The 21,319-nt window shown below is 42.7% G+C and overlaps 1 protein-coding gene across 19 annotated transcripts in view; it reads right to left on the reverse strand.

The window, feature by feature from the left end:
- BPTF (bromodomain PHD finger transcription factor) overlaps positions 1-19,755 on the reverse strand; it is a 62,010-nt gene extending 42,255 nt beyond the window's left edge. For 10 of the 19 annotated variants that reach the window (XM_027691989.1, XM_027691985.1, XM_027691983.1 and 7 more), the window contains exons 1-4: positions 18,962-19,154; positions 7,324-8,146; positions 496-719; positions 151-351 (exon numbers count right to left, since the gene is read on the reverse strand). In XM_027691989.1, coding sequence (XP_027547790.1) covers positions 151-351; positions 496-719; positions 7,324-8,146; positions 18,962-19,154 — 1,441 coding nt within the window. Of the gene's footprint in view, positions 1-150; positions 352-495; positions 720-7,323; positions 8,147-18,961 lie in introns of those variants that run through there. The other 9 variants (XR_003535637.1, XR_003535636.1, XR_003535635.1 and 6 more) reach the window with 4 other exon arrangements.
- Between the last annotated feature and the right edge of the window lie 1,564 nt (positions 19,756-21,319).

Below are 21,319 nucleotides of genomic sequence, written 5' to 3' on the forward strand. Positions count from 1 at the left end.
GAACTGTCAAATATCACCTAATTCAAAAATATCTTAGAGAATCATACCAAAAAAAAGCATCACATTAACACTTAAAGAAATGTGAAGCTCTTAACTAAAGATTCACTTCACTGAAATGGAGCTGTTAAAGCACAGTCAGATTTGTTTTACCTTCTGTTTTCTCTTTTTCCACATCTTGCTCATTCTGTGTTTCCTCAATTTTATCTTGATCTCCAGATTCTTCCTTGTCTCTCTCAGCATCTGTCTGGTCATTATCACCATCACTTTTCGCCTTTTCTCCTTCATCATCTCCCGTGTTTTTATCTTCCACTATTTCTCCTTTTCTTGCTCTGATGATGTCCAAAATTTCGTCTACAACAGAAAGTACGTTGTCATCAATAAATAAACAACCCCCTACAGAGCCACAGAGCACAAATAGCACGACATAAATCCTGCTTCTGATATGAAATAAATTCAAAGTGCAACATTTATTCCCATTAAAGAAAATATTCTTACCATTTGCTGCAGAAAGGAAAGACTTGTTGTTGCCCCTTGCTTTGTTTGTGAGATCTTCTGTCACGTCCATGTGCCGATGAACCTCCTCACGCATCTCATCCAGGGTTTTGCATAGGTCAGCTTCCCAGTAATCTTTGTCCAGGCATTCAATCAACTCTGCCAGCTGGATCTTTGTGCTGTAGTACCAGATTTTCTTATCCTTCTCACTTTCTGAATCTTCCTCTCTGTAGGAGTATTTAAAAAATATTCATTTTAAAATATCTGGATAAATGACAGAGATTAGTATCAGTCTGCCTTCTGCAGGGAACTATTAAATACCAGTACCTGATTGTGAACAAACAAATTACATGTGGACACTTGTATGCACCCAGTTTAATACTCAATATTCCCTTTTTGCTTCCCTCCCTGTCTTCATTCCCTCAGTTCTCCTGACAGCTTCCTTGGGAAAGCTTCTGAAGAGTCTCCTCAAAACCTGTTAGTCCAATCTGACAACAAGATTTATTCTCATTATATTTAGTATTACTGTAACCAGTAATTTAATACTAAGTCTCAAACAGTTTGCAATGAAAGAGGGTATGGGTCCAGAATCCCTAGTGGGTGGTGTTTGTAACTGCATGTTCAGGAAAGAGCACAGTTAGAAAATTCAAAGAGTAGAATTTCACACTCATAAAATATTTTATATAGGCATCTCTACAACATCCACCTGTGAAGCACCAGGAAGGGACAAGAGTCATAAAACTCTCCTTTGAAAAGATCATGGGATTTCCACTGTTTTTATCTGGGTTATTCCATGACCCCACAAGCCCAAACAGAACTACTGGAGGCCCACAGTGCCAAAAGCACCTCAGCAGGGCCACCAGATCCGAGGGAGCTCCACAAATATCTCAGGTAACAGGTTTTCCTGGAGCACTGGAGAGCACAAGGAGAACACTCTGGACTTCAGCCTGGCTTGTTCCGCCCTGTTGAGCAGCAGCAGCAGCTCCAGGCTGGCCCTGAGCCCAACCATTCACCTCCACAGCACATCCCAGTGCTCCCCACACCGAGGGGGTGACGCTGAGTTACCACCCGGCCTTCACTGGGGAAAGGAATTCAACTCCTGCTGCACTTGCACCACCTGGCAAAGCACTGCAGGCCTGTGGCTCACGGATAATCCTAATCCAAAGTGTCCATAGGAATGGAAAGCTGAGGGCAGTTTGAGAGACTGACCCTTGTGAGGGCTGTTGCAGGTTCCTCTCTCCTGGCTGCCTCCCCGTGGCTTGGAAAGATGGTAAAAATTGGCCTCAGGGACTCAGAAAGACAAACAACCCTAAGGCAACTTCCACAAGGTATTTCTGAAACAACTAATATTTGCAACCCAATCAGGATACTACTGAAATAAGGTGGTTATGAAGCTAATTATGGTAATACTGCTCAAAATTCAACTACTCACGTGTCACAACCATTATTACAAAACAGACTTTTGCTTTTGATGAAAAAAACTGGTTTATCGCAAAGAAATACTCTCGTCTCTCTCATAAAGGCATTTGCTCATGAAAAGCAACTCATTCTACTTTACCCATTCATTCCTCTAAACTGCCAACATTCCCTTTGTTTTAACCACACCGACCTGTTACACTTGACAAGTTTTCTCAGAAAACAGCTCATTTCAGGAAGACTGTCCACATACAACACCAAAAAGTAACACCTGAACACTGACAATCCTTTGACTCCATGGAATATTCTGGGCCTGTGAACTTCCATGTTAAAGAAAAATTACTGTTTGAACCATGTTTCCTCTAAACCAAGAGTTATTTACTAACAACAATAGGAATGACAGCGCTTTTCATTATTGGTGGTGAACAAAAGCCACAGCAGAGGAAGATAAAGGCAAACACCCAAAAACCGAGATGGACGGGGGGATGAGAATGCAAGAATAGAGCTTTATACAGCCAGAGAAAATAAAAGGATGAAACAAAATGGGAATGTATCCCTTCTGAGCTTTCCCTGGCATATTTCCAAGGGAAGTGGCAAGTGCAAGACCCCGGTGGAGCGGCGATTGTAAGGCTGCCCCGCTCCTGACAAAGGGGACTGCAGAATATGAGGCTGTTTATTTCTTAACTCACCAAAAGGGGAACTTTAACCTTTCATTTTGAATGCCTACAGGATTATTTGCTAGAGAAATAATGCCATTTATACATCTTCTTATATGACCTAGATATGCAACAATGTGAATGCTTTATATGGAATCACAGAGTCACTTGAGTTGGAAAAAACATATAAGATTAAATCTGACCGTATATTCCCATCAGTCCATGAGGGAAGGCTGTGCCTGTACTCATTGCCCAGACAGGCAGCTCAGGCACAGAGGCTTGTACATCTTGCTTCAATGTTGATGGTGATCATCCAAGTGTTTTCTCATTTTCATCCTTCTCCCCCCTGTCCAGCAAATCCATGCTAATGCATCCAGGATGTGTGTTTGTGTCACCTGAACAGCCCAAGCAGCATCTGGCTTTTCCTGTTCACTCAGACCTTTCTATTCTAGTGTTACAAGGTTCCATTGGACTGCAAAGCAATTAGCTGCTGTCTTCAATTTCCCTGGATAACTCAAGAGAAAGCCTTCAGCACCAGGAAAGGTTTGCAGGCCAATAAACCCCGGGGCTCATGAGAATAGCAGAGACACCAGAGCACCAAGAGGGTTCTGCAGAAAGCACCTGGAGCCAATCCTTCCACGTGTGATTCCAGTCCTGCCCTTAAAGAACTGCTCAGACAATATTCTAGAAACAGACAATGAGGTTGTCCAAGAGTATTTTAATACCCTTCTGCTTCATTTATCTCGGGGTTTGAGCAGAGAGTTTGTTTTGAACTGAAGGCTCTCACAATCTTAGCAGGAGAATTTCAGGAATTAGTTTTCTCTTGAAAAAGCACAGGCAGAAAATGAAATGGCACAAGCTGGCTGGTCTGTGCTTCCACCAAACTCATCTCTGGCCAGACATCTTGTCCAGATTCAGGGGGGAAGCCTTGGAGGATGCAGCAGAAATCATTCCACGCAATCCATTCTGGCCAAGTTAGTTCAGATTTAAATTAACAATTAAATGATTTATAGTAACTTTCCCTGACCATCTTGTTGCATTTGCTAAAGGGACACTACTTTTACCCTCGGAGGAAATCAGGGGGGCTGTCATAAAGAGAAGATGGAAAGATCCAGGGCTGCACAAGGACCGATTCCCACTGTTTTTCTCGGACGAGCCAGACGGATTTGCCAGCTCGGTGCTGCACAGGTCCAGTGAGTCTCCAGGGGACTCAGCTGAGTCACATACAATGTGTGAGGCCAAGGAGGGAGAAAAGGATCACATGAGCATTTCCTACCTCTTTCAGCCTCCTTGGCTGCCAGGAACTATTCCCCGGCAGGCTGCAGAGACTGATAAAAACAACAGCACAGAAGATGCTCGAACTTTCAAGTAATAATGAAATAATAGTGGTAGTAGTAGATACAGCCCTTCCTAAACTCCACGCTGATACAATTAGAAACTGAGGAATTCAGTTAATTGTTTAAAGCAATCCATTCAAATGAAGACCCAAACCCTTGTTAATTAATTGGAGAAAATAGAGGAGGACCCGCTAAGAACATAAACAGCATGACAAATCTTGCTGCAAAAACGCTGAAGCTGCTTTTGACTGTCGAGGAAGAGCCACACAACTCAGGAATAACAATGTGTGCCCTATTTCTGCTATCAAAATGAAAGCCACACACTGTTTCTTTATCTTCTTTCACAGACACTTGATAAATCCAAAGCATCTCAATATTTATAGAAAGATAACTGGTTAAAACGCTGCAGGAGTTTACTGGGACAATGCAAGTCCAAGTCCTAAATTTCCAGAGTTGTTAACTTGTAGAAATAATCTTCACAAGTAAAACAAATACAATTGACCCAGAGGCATCAGCCTTAATTTGTAAACAGCTTGAAACAAAAACCTCAGGAATTTTCTCTTGCCCTTTTTTTTTTTGTTTTAATCTTGCTGATATTTATTCATGGGCATTCATGAGGAGAACCCCCTCAGTGGCCACTTCTCCATCTTTGTAAAAGAGAAGAGGTGGAAAAGAGAAACAAAAACACAATGAAGGGCTTAAACAAGGCTTATTACGCTCAGCAAGTGATGGAAATAAAAGTATCAGGGAACAACAAGCCTACAAAACCCTTTAAAAGGTGACAAAACCAGTGGTATGATGGATCTATGATATTTAAAGGGGGAGAGGGGAGAAGAAGTAAAAAGCCCTAAAAACCCTTTTGAAAAACAAGCCCACCAAGAATTTAGGATTTCAGCTCTTTAATCCCCCTGGGCAAGATATCAAATGGGTATTTGTGCAGATTATTTTCAGACCTATTAGTTTCCCCTGATATATTTGATCACATGGCACTGGGGAATACATTCTATTCATTTTAATAAAGTTGATATGATAATATCATTTCATGAATCTCAGGTTTTAGCACTTGGCAGCCATTCTTTAAGGTATTCTTCAGTTATCCAAGACATCAGGGGTAGTTTGATCTTTCTCAGTGTGTAACTATATATATATATGTCTATATGTGCAAATTGGTTGGGTTTGCAACACAAAGTGCTTACTGAATTCAAAGGCCATTAAAAACTGCAAGTACAGAGTTTAATATCCATATGAGTTACTAAAGTTGAATTCCCCTGGAAATTCGTTGTGTAGTACATACTTTTGTCCCCCTATGAACTGGTTTTAGTATAGTTTTAAGGCACACTGTCCATAAATTTAATTATGCCAAAATTCCCTGAGAAGTCCAGAGGAATTGGCTGATTCTGTTCATCCCACACTGCCCAGTTCAAGCACTGCCAGAACCATCTTCATCAAACCTGATTTATTACTTCTGAAACAAATACTTTGCCCACAGAACTCCTAACAGGAATGCCAAAATGCTGTTTTTTTAAAAACTCAGTACATTTAACCTTTGAAGATGCCTCTTCTAGTGCAGTTAAAATTACTACCAACGTGAGAAACAACCCTCACATGGGCAAATATCAAAGGATCACGAAGCACCTACAAGATTTATTTTAGTTTAAAACATGTTCAGGTATTGCCTGTATCAAACCCACCACAATATCAAACACTCCACTGGGAAAAAAACACATTTTTTCACAGATCAAGTTTAGTTAAAAATAATTACCAATCTGCTACATATAGGGAGGAAACAAAGTCTGCCTATTTATCTTAAAATCACCTCCTGAGTGAGTGACTCTGGATTTTTTTTTATGTGAATTCCCAGACCTCTGCCAGCACAGTAGTGAAGAAAACCCCATCTTTAGAACAGCTTTGCCCTCAAGAGTTTGAGAAGAAAGACACAAAAACCATACACAGAGGAGACTATAAGTTATTAAAGCACAAGTAAGTAGAGCAAAAATAATCCCAGCTCTGTGTCCTTCACAACCAGGCTTTTTGTGGAAAAAAAAATAAATCAAACTTTCAACACATTTTCTGGAAACAGAAGGTAGAAAATTCTGTCTGAGGCAAAGAATTGGGATCTCAACAGCTTCAGGCTGCCCATCACATCCTGGGGAACCATCTGAATGATCCACCACTTACTGCAGAGCATGTGACTGAGTATAAACATGAAGTGTAGAGATAAAAAAAAAGGTAAGAGTATAAAAGATGCTCTGCCTCCTTTAAAAGATCACTTGAAACTACTGTGGCATTTATAGCCCAGAGAAACTAAAAATGATCAAACGTTCACTCTTTTTTTCCAAGTGTGAAAGGAGAACACAGGGAACAAAGAGCAGCAATAATTAATACTTAAAGCATCAGAGCCACACATTCTGAAGGACTACCATGAGACCTTAGAAGTGTCTTCTTTGCAAGATGTAACACCATCAACAGTCCCTTTTAAAGACACTGGTTACTGTCTTAACATCCACTGTGACCTGTTTGGTATGAAATTCTGTCAAGGTACCCAGTTGTGGCTTATTTTCTCCACACTGAATGGAAAGCTTTTAAGAAATCTAGTAAAGTCTCTATTTCTCATGAAGTAACAATACCATTGATGTCACTTAAACATTATTTCTCCTCCATTATGAGAACAATTAGATAATAACTGTCTTTTATTAAAAAAACAATCTTTAGCTATTTTCTTGTGAAACTCCAGAAGTGTTTTTATAATTTCAGATTCAAATTTTCAGGTAAAAAATAACAGGGCACAATGCCCTCACTAAGAAGGGTTTGATTACTCATAATGTTTTGAGATACATTTGTATCTGAAGACCAACCAGGAACAGTAAAGTGTGTGAAACACAGGAAGCAGTTCCCTTGAAGACAGGCATGTCTTGCTATTTTGACTTTGTTTACACTGCAGAAGTGTTCAATGCAGCATTTCCTGTATTTCTATGGCGAATATCTTGGAGTGCCTCTAAAAAATTCAGCTTCAAAAGCATCAAACCAGTAGCTGGCAGCCAAACACCACCCAAGCAGTGATACACCACAACCAGTGTCCTGTCATAAAAAGAGTTCAACTTCTCTCCAGTAACTTCTGCAAGAAACTGGAAGGTTCTCATGAAAATTCCCTTCCTTTTCCTCACATTCATGTGTTTTAAGCACATTAATATTAAGCATGAGGCCTTGTTTTTTCTTCCTTTTCATATGTGGATTATGATAATATTAATTTTGGATAGATATGACAGATTAATTACATGGTCTTTAGCAACCTGCTAAACAGAACAGCAAGCAATGGATTTACCTAAAGAAAGAACAGCTTTTAGATGGCAACAGCAACTTACAGTATATATTAAAACACATCCAAGACAGTATTACTGTTCAGAAATTATTAGTTTACTCACATGATGATCCTCCTGTTCAGGAACCAGTATTTCCTCCTGTGCCTGTCGTATCCAATGGGTTCGTGTCGGATGTAGGGCTTGTTTTTTTGGATTTCAGCCACACAGTCAGTCACTCCAGGCACCTTGTGTGCCACACAGACCTCACACTGCCACTCGTCCTCGGGCACCTCCTCCAGGGGGGGTTTCACACACTCCAGGTGATACACGGCCGAGCAGGTCTCACAGCACAGCAAATCCCCGAGTTTGTGACAAACCCTACAATGATCATCGTACTGAATGACACCTTCTGACATTAACTCCTCCCGGGCAATGTTTGTGGTAAGGAACTGATCCACTAAGAACTGCAGGACTTTGATTTTATTCTCTACTGGTCCATAAGGATAGTCCTCTGTCTCTTGGTAAGGAAGAACATGATGGTATTCCTTGTCACTCTCACAATAAACCCGCAGGACCTCTGGCCACGTCATTCCATCTATGAAATACAAAGTGGAATTAACGCTATCTTTGAGGTCAGCAGGTCCAAAGGTAGTATTTGAAGTGTCTTCTTCACGTAAAACTGCTTTTAAAAGCACTATGTGCATCTCTGCCATAAGTGTGCACTGCTCTTGACTTACCAGAGCAGCACAGAAGTCCTCAAAACGAAAAGGAGAGAGGCGTAAAACAGTGCCAAAGTTCCTTAGTACCTCATAGATGGCAATAACATTCATTATATGCTCACTAGGCACCATTAAGTCCTCTGAGGATTTAGGAAACTCCAAGGGTGGGATATCTTTCTCTTCCAGTATCGGAGAACGAGGACGATGTGCTCTTTGTCTTCTCCTACCTGGAAAAAAACCAAACCAACAGTCAGGATTTTGCTCTTCACAGGTCAACATGTTTAAACATCAATGACTGTCTCACACTGCAAACTATTGCAAATTAAGGATTTACAATTTCACAGTTACATAAGTGTGACAACTCAGCCAATAATCTTGTATGGAAATAAAATCCCAGATATCTGAAGTTGTGCTTTAGTCACCAAGTGCAGTTGCATTTCCCTTACAATATACATCTACTAAATCTTTAAAATGACATTTAGAAATCTAATTGTAGGAATTACTTAGAACGAAACACATTTCCCTCAGCCAGAAAAATAATAATTTAGAGATTCTTCTCATTTTTCTTCAGCATGACTTGTTTCAACTTGAAGCATCAAGCTCCAAACAACAGATATTTTGTACTAAAATATTGCAAGCTCTTCTCCTATCCAGCAACAGCATCCAGGAAAGCTCATTTCAAGCAGATGTCTTTGGACACTGATTTCAACCAGATGAAAATACAAAAGAGAACCTAAAGCACTTTGTCCACTGCTTTCTAACTAGGATATTTCACCTGGATATCTACATGTGATGTTTTATGAAAATATTTCAAAAATTCCTGATTTCTGAAAACAAAACAAAGCAAAACAAATTAACAAACAAATCAACCAACCCAAAAAAAACCCCCAACCCACTCTCGTGCTTCAATAAAACAGGAGTAATATCCACAGAATAAGAGGCAAAATTATGGAAGGACAAAGCTTAACACAAAAGGCTAAACTAAAGAGCTGTTTTACTACCTAAAAGACACTGAGCATAATTAATTCAGTCTCAGATGCCAATTCAGATAAGAATTCCTTCCCTTTAATTTCATTATCCTTGATGCCAAGCAGAAGGAAATAGAAAAGAGGAAAGTTTTTGTGCAGGACACTACCAGACAGGTGAAACATTTTAATTATCTACCAAAATAACAAAAAAACTATCCAGCAACATGCAACTATTTAGCAGCTAATGGGTAAGTTTTAGGATGTACTCATTAAACTTACTTCCATTTTTAGAAAAAAGCCAGTTTAATCAAATGGGACAACCTCATAAACCATCATATTGGTTTAATCCAAGAACTGAACTCTGGTAAGCACATGAAGATTCTGGCCAACAACTGAATTTCAGAATTACCCCCATAAATACAGGAAACAAGTCTAATGGGGGAGAAAACCTGCTAAGGCAGGTCCTGCTGAACCTTAAACACCTTTAACTTTAATGCACTGAAAAAGGGAAAAAAAAATTACCAGAAAGAAAAGCTACCTTTAAGAAACATCTTGATGCATAACAAATGATTCCAGAAGAAAAATAAATTAATTCCTGAGCTGATATGGCAAAAGGATCCCAGATAAACTCTCCCTTTCCAACTTAAAATAATTAAATCTTACGCAACAAGTTACACACTCAAACAATATAGATGAACTGCCAGATGTTTCCATTGCAGAAGTAATGGGTCAACATCATCTGAGGGTAAAAATAACTTTCCAAGTTTAGTGAAGTTGGAGTTGTGACTGTGGAAAATGAAAGAATGCTTCTATGACTGTCTTCCAACATGCATTAATCAGTGGAAAATGTTTAATCATGGCAAACACACCAAGACACAGGAGTTTCACAGCCAGGCCCAAAGCAAGAGCTCTCTAGATGAAACTCAGCTTTTCTATCACCATGATCCAAAATCACAGATTAATTAAACCAGCTGTGGTTTGTGCAAAGACCACAAAGCAAAAATCACACTCACACATTAAACTTCTTCAGGGCCCTGAACCTTCCTTCAATATTGTGTGGGACCAGTCCCAGCTGGCCATGCAGGACATCAACAACACAGAACAGAGACTCTGAGATCACTGATGGTCCTCCCAGAGTCCAAATATCACAAAGCCAGCAGAGTTATCAACTAGGATTCTTTCCAGTGTTTGCAACTGTAGCAGAAAAATGTATCTGTCACACAGCAAAGCCATAAAACAGCCCTTCAAGAAATAGAGCAGCAAGGCCCTTTCCCCTGCTTTACCCAAATCCATCAGGAGTGACAAACCCCCCTAATTTCAGACAGAGGCAAACTGCAATAAAGGACCACTGCTGAAAGAACCAAAGGCTCCTGATTTCTTCTCATGTGCTGAGGTTTTTCCCCTTCAACAAAATTCTATTTGTTCTATGCATAGTTTTTCCCCCTCATTAAAGAATCAGACTCCCAACACACCCCCTTTGCTCATGTCTCTTTGCCAAGAAACAACCACAGGTATGGAATCACAGAATAACTGAGGTTGGAAAAGACCTTTAAGATCATCAAGTCCAACTGTCAACCCATCCACGTTCACCACTAAACCACGTCCTCAAGTGCCACATCCTCTGAACGCTTCCAGGGGTGGTGACCCCACCACTTCCCTGGGCAGCTGTTCCAGTGCTTTACAACTCTTGCAGTGAAAAAAAATGTCTTAATACCTAATCTGAACATCCCCTGGTGCAATTTAAGGCCACTGTATTTGTCACATCAAAAAAGAACCCTAAAATAAGGCATTCATAGTATGTTCTGAAAAAATTAATCCCTAACACTTCCTCTATTGCAATCAGTTTATGTGTTTTCACGTTTGCACAGAAATTTCAAAAGTAATAATAAAACTAATAGTTGGGACAGTAAGAAACACACACTGCATTATAAAACACGTGCTTCCTTTGTCCACTACTTTGTGTTACACCTCACAATTGCAGCACATTAAAATACTCTCTCAACACTCCCCATCCACACTGTAAATCACACTCCACAGCTCAAGAGCTCCAATCATTTCTCTTTTCAGACACTGAACTGCCTTGAAGAATTCTGAACTGCATATGAACTGGTTTCCAGAGCTAAAAAAGGAAAGTATTCAGAGATGTAGAATGTCTTAGAAAAAACTGTATTTCTCTTGAATGAGTTGGTGGCACAGTATCTCAGATCTTTCTGTGCCGGCTTCTTTTCTTTCCAATTTCGCTTTCAATTTGTTATTAACATTTGGGGTACCAAGAACACCCCAGACACCTCCAAAAAAACAACAAAAACCTGCCAAAACCTCCAAACTAACCAACCCAAGCAGTCTAATAATCTCCAGTGAAAAGGATGGACATTCTCTGCCAAGGTGCTCATAAATCCTGAAGCATCTCTAAGTGGCCACTGAACTGAAATTAAAAGTGCAGGTCACTGGAATATGAGATAATGATGTCAAAGTGCTACAGCCTCTTTTTTTTGAGCTGAAATGTTTGTGTTCTACTGGTTGGGTGGACAACCTTCTTTCTTTCTTCACTGCTGATTATCTGCATGTGCTCACACCCCACCCAGCTCACCCTGCGTTGCAGCAGTTTCATTTCTGTGAAGGTTTTTGAAGATCACAGTCCATGTTTATCCAACTGTGCCTCAGAAACACATTAAAAAAAAAAATCCCTCAAACCTTGAAAAATGCTTTCCTACCATAAACACACCCAACTTTTCAAGCTCTTCACTTTCAAGGACAATCTTCTTTTCCACAAGGCAAATTGGAATTTGACATTCACTGGCAGACACAGCCCAGCAGAAAACTTGGGTCTCTTCATTTTGACTTTAAATTACTTTACAGATTCTAGGATTTGACAACAACTTTTTTTTTTTTTTAACTTGTCATTTGTCAAAGATTTTGGCCTCCACAGGGAATGTTTGTTTCAAGGAAAAATTGCAGTTTGTACTATTTTGCCTGAAAGGAAAACCACCAAGAGGATTCCAGAGCAGGTGCGTGAGCAGGTTCCTTCTGCTTTGAGCACCACCTGACTGAGCAGATTTTAAACTGAATCCACATGAATTTACTCTCAATTAAAGACATCTACTCTCAATTTACACACACTGCAGTCTCCTCAAACGTACTCAAGTTTTATTACATGCAAATTGGATACTTTTAAGATGGTTTTTGCATATTAACTAAGTCTCTGAATCAAATTTCACCTCCAAGTTTGAGGCAGCACAAAGGGAGAAAACATCCACTTCTGCACCACTCAAATTCCACAGCTTTATTTGGAAGGACAAATGGATTTGCCAATAGCCTCCTGCTGCCACAACTGGACTATTGACAGGATCCAGATCACCTTTAGTGTCTCAGCATTATATTTTTATCCAGCACAAATTTCTTTTAGCTGGCATTCCTTCGCTAGTTGTCTCCCAAAGTGCCCAAGCAGCCTGCACTGGTTACCTGTCCCTACTTTGAATTCTCTAGTTGAAGATTAAATTAAATCTGTAATTAAGATTAAAGAGTAAACAATTTTATTCCCATGGCAGATTTAATTATAGATATTGATAATTACAGCCTACACTTACAATGATCTACTAAAATAATTTATATTACAAATATTTAAACAAACACACTAATGATATTTGAAATAAAATAAAGTTACTGAACTAACAGTCTGAACACTCAGAACCAGAATTTACTTAAAAAACCCAAACACCTGTTTTATTTTTTTTTATATTTCCATCTATTCAACTTATTTGGTTCAAATGCTGACCTTTCTAAAATTTAGAAACGAAAAGGAGCTTGAAAGGACCAAAAAGCTTGACTCTACTTTCATTCACAGACTGAGAGAAGAAAAGGGAAAGTCACATCTATTCTTAACCACAGGAGAATACAGAACTTAAAACTACTTTAACCATCTTTAACATCTTATGTAGAGAGTTTTAAAACAGAGTATCTCAATGAACTATTGACAGTGTCCAGAATACAGAAAGGTTGGATCAGGACTAAATATGACTTTCATGCACTTCAGCTTTAGTTATTCCAATCACATGCAGCCAAAAAAAAAAATCCCAAAAATTCACTTCTGCCTTAGTGATGTTACACATCCCTCCTCTCCAGATGTACAGGACCAGTAAAGAGCCTTCCAATCCAATATATTCCAAATACTGGACTGGTGGATGGGATCCTACAGGACAAATGCTCTGCCAGAACCACTGTGTTGTTAGAACAGGGACAGAGTGGCTGCACTGGTATGACCTGAAAAATACACACTTGGCCCACCCTTTCTTGGTGTGAAAGCTCAAAACTGGTCTCTAAAACTTTCCCTTCTTCATAATTTCTCAGAGCTTGAGTCAAGCTCAGGGTTCCTGCTCACTGATGCTGTGGAGAGGATAAACTTGGTAAGAGTATTGGGGAAAGAAAAGTCAGACCAAGGAGTTTCAGATACTTCATAAATCTGTCACAGGAGGGGGAAAATATAGAACAACCCCCACCACCCTTCAGTCACACCCCACAAAACTGACCCCAGCAAGTGCAAAGACTTTCAATTTTCCCCCAAGAAGAGATTATGAATTTTTGGCTTCAAGTTCCACGAGTTAAGTCAAACCTCGCTACTCTCACATAAAAGTCCATCTTTAGTAAAGCAGATCTGGGCTGGTTTTGTTTTCCAGATCATGAGTCACTGCAAAAACTTCTCAACATAAAGACCAACTGGCAGTTCTATATGATGTCCTGGAAGCAGAGTGCTCCTCAGAGAAGACGCCCTCTCCTACGTTTTCCTTCCTCCTGGAAACTCCTGAACTCCCTGTTTTGGTTTGGTTTTAACAAACACACACAGTCACATTTCAAACAGCAACACAGCTCTTGTTGGATATCACCGAGAAAACTGGGAACAGTCGATGAAAATGCACAAGAAAAGGTTTTTTGGGGTTTTTCTTTCCTTTCACAGCAGAATGCAGAAACTGGAGAGAGCTGCATGTTTGTCACAGCAATATCCAAGCTGGTTCCTTAATTAAAAGTCAACCCCTTGGGAGAACATTTGCTCAGCTTACACCAAAGTAGAAAAAAGCAGTAAAATGAATGAGTTTAACATAAAATAAGAATATATTATGAAAAGCAGTACCGAAATAGAAGAATCTAAATCTTTTTCTTGGGATGGGCCAAAATTAAAGGCTTTGACTTCTAAAAAACACTTTTTTTTCCCTTTAAAAATCACAACCTGATAATCAACATGTTTCTAATATTCACAAGTCGAACAGTCTCTTTCAGAAAAAAATTCTGAAAGAATAAGATGTGTCTGTAACTACTGTAGGTGCAGCTCCAATTTGAGCATTGCTCTGCAATAATCACACCTAACCCAATTTATTTCTTTTGCCTGGAAAAAAGAAAAGTAAACAACACCAAACATAAACCAGATTAAACTTAATCTAAACCAACATTAAAAATGAGACATTTCAAGCACCACAAAAGCTTTGGAAGTTGAAACACAAATGGAAAAATAACTGGTTATGAGACTACATCCTGAGTGCACCCCTATCACCCAAATTCTCACATGTTAAGTTTGACTCCTGCCTTGCCCTGTACAAAACTAGGTCTTGATGTTCTTTTAAAACGTTAAAACTTATGGCTGCTTTTTCTCAGTTTGTACACCTGTCAGCAGTACACTTTTAAATTAAACTGGGGTTCTCTATGGATTTTATATGAGGAATTTAATTTCCCACCATTATGGCCATCAGCAGTCTCCCAGCAGGAGCCAGGAATACAAACCCACTGAGTTCTGTGGCATCATTTGAACATTTGGAGAACTAATGCAAGACAAGTAAGAGATGAGGTCCCACACTGTCATCCTGAGAAGGACTCAGAGGCACAATCCTTTCATGCCTTGAACCCAGGCAAGAAAACCTACCCAAAAATACAGGTAGCACGGACATAATGATTTTCAGGAACAATTTGACAGTTTCTTAGGAACTACACTCGGGACAAGTTGTAACTCATTCCAGAGTGAAGAGAGCCCTGAGAGCCAGTCCCAGCCTAAAATCCACCTTTATTCACCTTACACCACTTCTATGCAAAACAACGATCAATTACGGAATTTTACTGCAGATCTACACAAAAAAGTTTGCACAATAAACTCATCAGCACCCCATCAAATTACCCTCCCTTTTACAACACACATATTTGATAAGGGTGAGGTACCTGCAGCACAGAGCTCCTGAGATGACCCAAGTGACAAACACTCTCTTCAGATAAACTGCCAATTAACGAGTCAATAGAGGAGGATCAGCCCCAGATTTACTCCTCTGGCCTTCACAATTTCTTTGTTAGGACTCTCTCCTACGTTTTCCATGACTGGCACGATGAACCAGTGATCGTTCCCTCTAGAGCACAAATCAAAGTGCAGACCACTAAGTGGTAAAATAAGAGCAGGCCAGGTTTAATTTAGAGAAGAGAGTACCCCAGGTAAGGTGTCTGGGAGGTTGGTAAATCTTCTCTCCCGGCACACAAAAGAGGCTGCATATCTTACTGTCCTATCTCAATGTCTCCACTTAAACAATTCCTCAAGAGCAGAAAAACGTTAAGATAAAAAATCACTACAGACACACAGAATGCTGCTTTCCAGCTATGTTCTTTCACTCCGAAGAAAAAGGTGAAGTGACCAGTTAACAGAAGCAATGGTCAAATCCTGCAAGTGCTCAGACTAACAAAATCCACCTTAAAGTATTATTCAATGTATTTTAGGACAAATATTTTGGTTCCCAACTCAATTGATGATGATGATCTCAGCCAAAATCTAAACGTACAGCTCTTCCTAAAGCCAGTTTTTCTAGGTTTTGAGGAAGAAAAATCAAGAAGCAAAAAATGAAGGAGTTCCAGGCACCTTGATTAAACCCTTCCCTTAAAATTCTGCAACGTATGGAAAATACTTGGTAACTATAATGCAAGGGTGACAAGCCTAAAGTAGAATTTACAGTGGACAGGGAATGGCAAAAATGTTTAGTGATCCGAGATACACAGGATACCTGTCCTAAGAGTACATCCACCTGCTGGGAATGCCAAGGGGTAAGAGACATCACACACACAAAATCTGTGTGAAATTATAAGTGTCATATGCTTTCACTGTACCATTATTAAGTGGTATATTAAAGGCATTTTACCTTTCCTAAGATTTTGCTTCTCTAAATACTTATAATAATGATAACAACAATATAGTAAAAAGGTATTCCTACATCCAAGCTCAAGGTAAATCAAACTCCCCATCAGAGCATAAAAATTGAGACTTTCTTGGCTTGAGACATTGCTCTGTGATCTTTTAATTCATTGTTCAATGGAAGTTTGAAAAGACTGTACAAGGAGTCACCCGTTTAACTGGGATGTGATTTATGTGTAAAAGCTTAGTTGGCAGGGGAGTTTGACTGGGAGGGCAATTTTTTAATATCCTGCTCTCAAAAAATAAACTCCTCAGCCCCTAAGACTATATCCCGAGAGTGGCTGTAATTCAGGTTGCAAATGACTGAGGGAAGATAAAAGGAGAAGGATTGTTCATCATCTCCTCTGGTAAAAAACTGCAGGATTCTGTCAGGAGAGAGTTTAAACCAAGGGAAGAGGCACTCCCTTCAAGGCCTCCAGTTCATCAGGAACTCTGTCACTGTCTTACAGTTTGTCTAGTTTGAAAATAAAGATATGAAAGGAAAAACCCCAAATCTAAACACAGCTACAGACCAGCTCTGGCTCAGGGTGCATCTGAGTCAAACAGCTCTGAAGGAACACTTAATTCAGACACATCTGTGCTTTTAACTCCCCCCTGCACTGGCCACTGTCAGACACAGGTATTGATATTGGATGAACCTTTCCCTTGCCTGTTAATGCTGTTCTGATGTCCAGCCTCTCTCCCTGGATTATGACAACACCGGGATTTCCATCAGTGCCACCACAGCACAGCCCTGCTCCCCACACAGGGAGATGTCCAGGAGGGAAACAGACTGAGTTGAGTGAATGAAAAGTTTATATTTTCTTTGCAAAAGGGCAACAGAACGTCTGGGAGAGAGGGGAGGAGGGAGGGAGACCTTTAGGCAAATACTGAACTAATGGGAACCACCAGTAAATCACCAAAACAACAACATAGATGTTTTAACTCTCAAAAACTCAGCATAAAGAAAAAACACCTAAGGGTGAAAATGCTTACACTTGCACTTGTCTAAAAGAAGTTAACTGAAGTCATCCTGACCAGGTGAGAAATAAACATATAAATGATCAAAATGGTTTCTGATACACCTCAATACCACATAAAACCTGTCTCTGCTTGTACAACAATGCACACAGAGCTGTCCTGTGATTTGCCAAAACACTGAGCACATTTCAAAAACTGCATCCACCCATTCTCTGCACAACTCACTTGAAACCTGGATGCTCATGGGAAAATATTTTCCTGACCTAGCCAGTTACAATCATAAATATATTTTTTTCCTGACATAAGCACACCCAAAAAGTAACAAAAATTAAAGTTATCACAACTAAGCAGAAAATGAAGAGTTAAAAGTCAAGAGAGTGCTTTAAAGCCTTTCTTTTCTGCAAAGCCAGATCTCAACCTTTAAAGCAAAAAATATTCCAAAAATTTCAATTTGATTGCAGGACATCCCTGCAACAGGTAAACTAACTTCTTAAAAATTATCTCTAAATTAAATTAATTTAGCAACGCATGTATTTAGTTCGATTCATTTACATTTTTGAGCATATGAATACAGGTTAAAAAATATATAGACAAACACACAGAGCCTTTTAAAGGACCATTATGAAGTCACAGAACGAGCTGATACCCTGAACTCACCAAAATAAAAACAAATGACACATTTAGCAGCCAGGACTTCCCCCTTTTAAGAAGTCATCAGATAACTACTCGAAACTTACTACTTAACTTTCAGTTAAGATGCAATGCATTCACACCAACAACCTGTTCCTTCCCTCTTACAAACTGGCCAAACACTTGTACACCAGCAGTGTACAACTGGAGCCCAAATCACCAGAGGTGCTTAACTAATCTCCTGGTTCAGAGACTTTAAAAAAAAAAAAAAATAAAATATTCTAAGCTTGGACTCCATTCTAGAATGAGTTCAAAAAAATCCTAAGTGCTTAAGTTTAAATAAAAGAATTTTTGAAGGTTGAAACCCACATGGTTAATGAACCAATTAAGGACACACAGAAGAGCAGGCCTTAAAAAATTGTGCCCAAATTTGCCACTAGAATTAAAAAAAAAAAATAACCACAATGATGTTTAACGAGTTGTAACCCCAGCACAAGTTTTAAAGGTTGCTATATCTTAAGATAAACGCAGCATTTAAACCCAAGACTTCTGACTCGACCTCCACCTTTTAATCTTCGTGCTTAACTAAAACAAGGTTTACACCCTTGCAATGAGGCCCTGTGCACTTTTCCCTAAACTATAACAATGCAATCTCCATTTTGAACAATGCACCTCATTTCCCTCCTTGGAAAGCTACTTTTGTCTTAAAGCCAGTAAATACTGGATCCAGTTATAGCTCTGATTTCCAAAGCCTGAAAATTTTCAGTGTTTCTGGGGTTTTCGTTTTTTTTTTTTTTTAGGCCACTTCCAAGTTGTATGTGCCTCCTTTCCTTTCAACATCAAGTTACATTCGCGAGCACAAGCCATCTCTTCCTGTGTTTAATTGAAAGGACCTCTTTGCAAGGCGTGCCTGTCGCTGCCCTTGCTTTTAAATTTAAAGAGAAATGCTCCACGCACTTTTGACATCGTTTGCAACACGTTCAGGTGGATCATTTCTGCAGGCACCACAATCCACGCGCATATTTGCAAAGCATCCCCTTGTTACAGCCGGTCCTGCCCGCCCTCCTCCCTCCTCTCGGTGCATGTGTTTGTGAGCATCTTCTAATGCTCCCGCATCCGCGGGGTTGCCACCGGTTATTTGCAACCCCCTGTCCCCGGGAGTGCTCGCAGAAATCCCTCACACCGCGCCTGGGAGCGCGGACTGGATCTGCAAACCTAGAGGGAGCATGTGGGGGACCCCTCGACTTGTTTGAGTTCGCCCACGGGCTCTCTACCTGGGGTGCTGCTGTAGGTGCTGTGGCTCCTGAAGCTGCTCTCAGTGCAATAACTGGCGTCGTCCTCATCCTCCATCTCCTCGGGGTAGTCGGAGTCGTCGTCGTCCTCCTCCTCCATTATCTCCTCCTCCTCTTCCTCCTCGGAGTTCTGGTTATCCTCGGGGTCTCCCTCCTCCTCCTCCTCGGACACCATGCTCTCCTCCTCCTCCTCGCTCTCATGATCGTCGTACACCACTTTGCTGATGCTCCTCCTGGACGAGGCAGCCCTGCCTTGGCTGTTGCAGCTGCCTCCTGCGCCTCCTCCTCCTCCCCCTGCTCCTGCCGCCCCGGCCCTGCCCCTGCCCTTACCGCCGCTGCCTCCCCCACCGGGGGTGCCGCCGCCGCCGCCCGCCTTCCTCTTGCCGCCCCCCCTGGGCGAGGCGGCGGCGGGCGGCGAGGCCTGGGCAGCGCCGGCTCCCTTCTGCTTGGGCCCCGCCGTCTCCGGCTGGGCCGCGGCCGCCCACCTGCCGCGGCTGCTGCCGCGCTGCCGGGAGCGCAGCCCGCCGATGGGGCCCGCCGGGGCCGGGGCGCTCGCCGGAGCGGCGGCCGCCGCCGGCTGCTGCTGCTTGGGCGGCCTCCCGCGCCGGCCCCGCATCGCTGGGCGCTGGCCGAGGGAAGGGGGAAGGGAGGCGGGGGGGGGTGGTGGGAAGGGCGGCTCGGGAGGGCGCTCGGAAGTCCGGACAGGCGGCTACGGGGAGGCTCCGCGCCCCGCTCGGGCGCGGGGCCGGGCCGGGGGGGGGCCGGGCCGGGAGGGCCGCGGCTCAGCGCGAATCGCCGGCGCCCCGCTCCGGATCGCCGCCGGCCGCCATCTTGTTTCCCCGCCTGCGCCTCGGCCGCTCGCGCTGACTGGGGGAAGCGGCACCAGGCCCCGAGCGCGCTCACGTGACCGACCGACCGCGCTGCGCGCCGCCGCCGCCAGGGGGCGCTCCCGGCGCGGCTGAGGGGGAACCGCTGAGGGACGGGGGGAGAGCCGGGACCCACCGGGATACACCGGGATACACCGGGATACAGCGGGACACACCGGGACCGACACCGACCCACGGCACTGACACAGACCCCCACAGCAGCGCCACCGACCGCTGGCATTGCCACCGAACCCCGACCCCGATCCTCGACCCGCACTGCCTCTGGTACCGACCCCCGGCACCGACTGCCCCTGACACTGCCCCGGGCACCGACCCCGGCCCCAGCTGCCCCCGGCTCCAACCCTGCTCAGCTCGCCCCTGTCCCCGCTGGCCCCAGCAGCCCCCGCGGGGCTCCCTCAGCCGGGCGGCCCCGCTGTGCCCCCACGGCCGGACCTGCCCCGGGCTCACCGTGTGCCCACCCCCGACTCTTGGTCCCCGAGCCCAGCGTGTCTCTCTCCCGAGGGACCCCCGGGCTGTGCCCGCCCTCAGCCCCGAGCCCCCCGGGCACAGCCGTAAGCGAGGTGGGCCCCGGGCAGGGGCTCCACACAAGGCGCTTCACCCCCCACCAAAACCAGAGCCCCTGGATGTTCCCTCGGGAGAGGTTTCCCTCCTCCGCCACCCGCAACAAGCAGTTCCCCTGTCATACTTTAACTCCTCACCCACTAAACCCCTCTTACAGCTCACCTTTACACAGCCAGTCACTGTAAAGCACAGACTGAGATCACATATGGACCCACCATTAGCGTTTTTATCCATCTACTCTGTGTGCACAGTTCACTGGATCACTACATCATCTATTTTGTGCTCCCTCTGGTTTTCCCATTTGCCAGAGCCCCCAAAGGGCTAAAAAATCGACAGTTGCACTGTTGGGTTTCCAACAGCATCGCTGGAATTCAAGGTATCAGTTTCAGTACAAACTGAGAGCTGGCCCAAGGCACGCAAACATCTTGCATTTCTTACAACCAGCCTTCTTGTCATTGCTAAATCGACAGAGCTCTGGGATTCCAGAGAGCCTGAAGCTTTATCATTAGCAAATCAATCCAGTCACATGTTAATTTTCTCTCAGTCCCTTGCTTATGCTTCTGAGCAAGGTAAACCCCAACCCTGGCCATGCCACAAGCGTGGCAGCTCCATTTTCAATGTGTCATTTCATTTCTGTCCTTCCAGAGTCATTTTTGAAGTGCCTTTTGTTCATTAACCTGTTGCTCAAGCCAAGCACCTCATTAAACCCACAAACCTGCAAGTATGCAAGAATGGCAGCAGGGTTTAGCCCTGTTTGCACTCTTACATCCAGCTTTTTATCTGCACCTCTCTTACGTAGTGTTGCAGCTGCACAGGCTGAACCTTGGTCTAAGCACAGGATGAGACACACACAGCAACATGTTGCCCAACCCCATTTACACCTTTAGACTCA

Source organism: Neopelma chrysocephalum, unplaced genomic scaffold (assembly GCF_003984885.1).
Source record: "Neopelma chrysocephalum unplaced genomic scaffold, ASM398488v2 Primary Assembly neopelma1_84, whole genome shotgun sequence".
Taxonomy (NCBI): domain Eukaryota; kingdom Metazoa; phylum Chordata; class Aves; order Passeriformes; family Pipridae; genus Neopelma; species Neopelma chrysocephalum.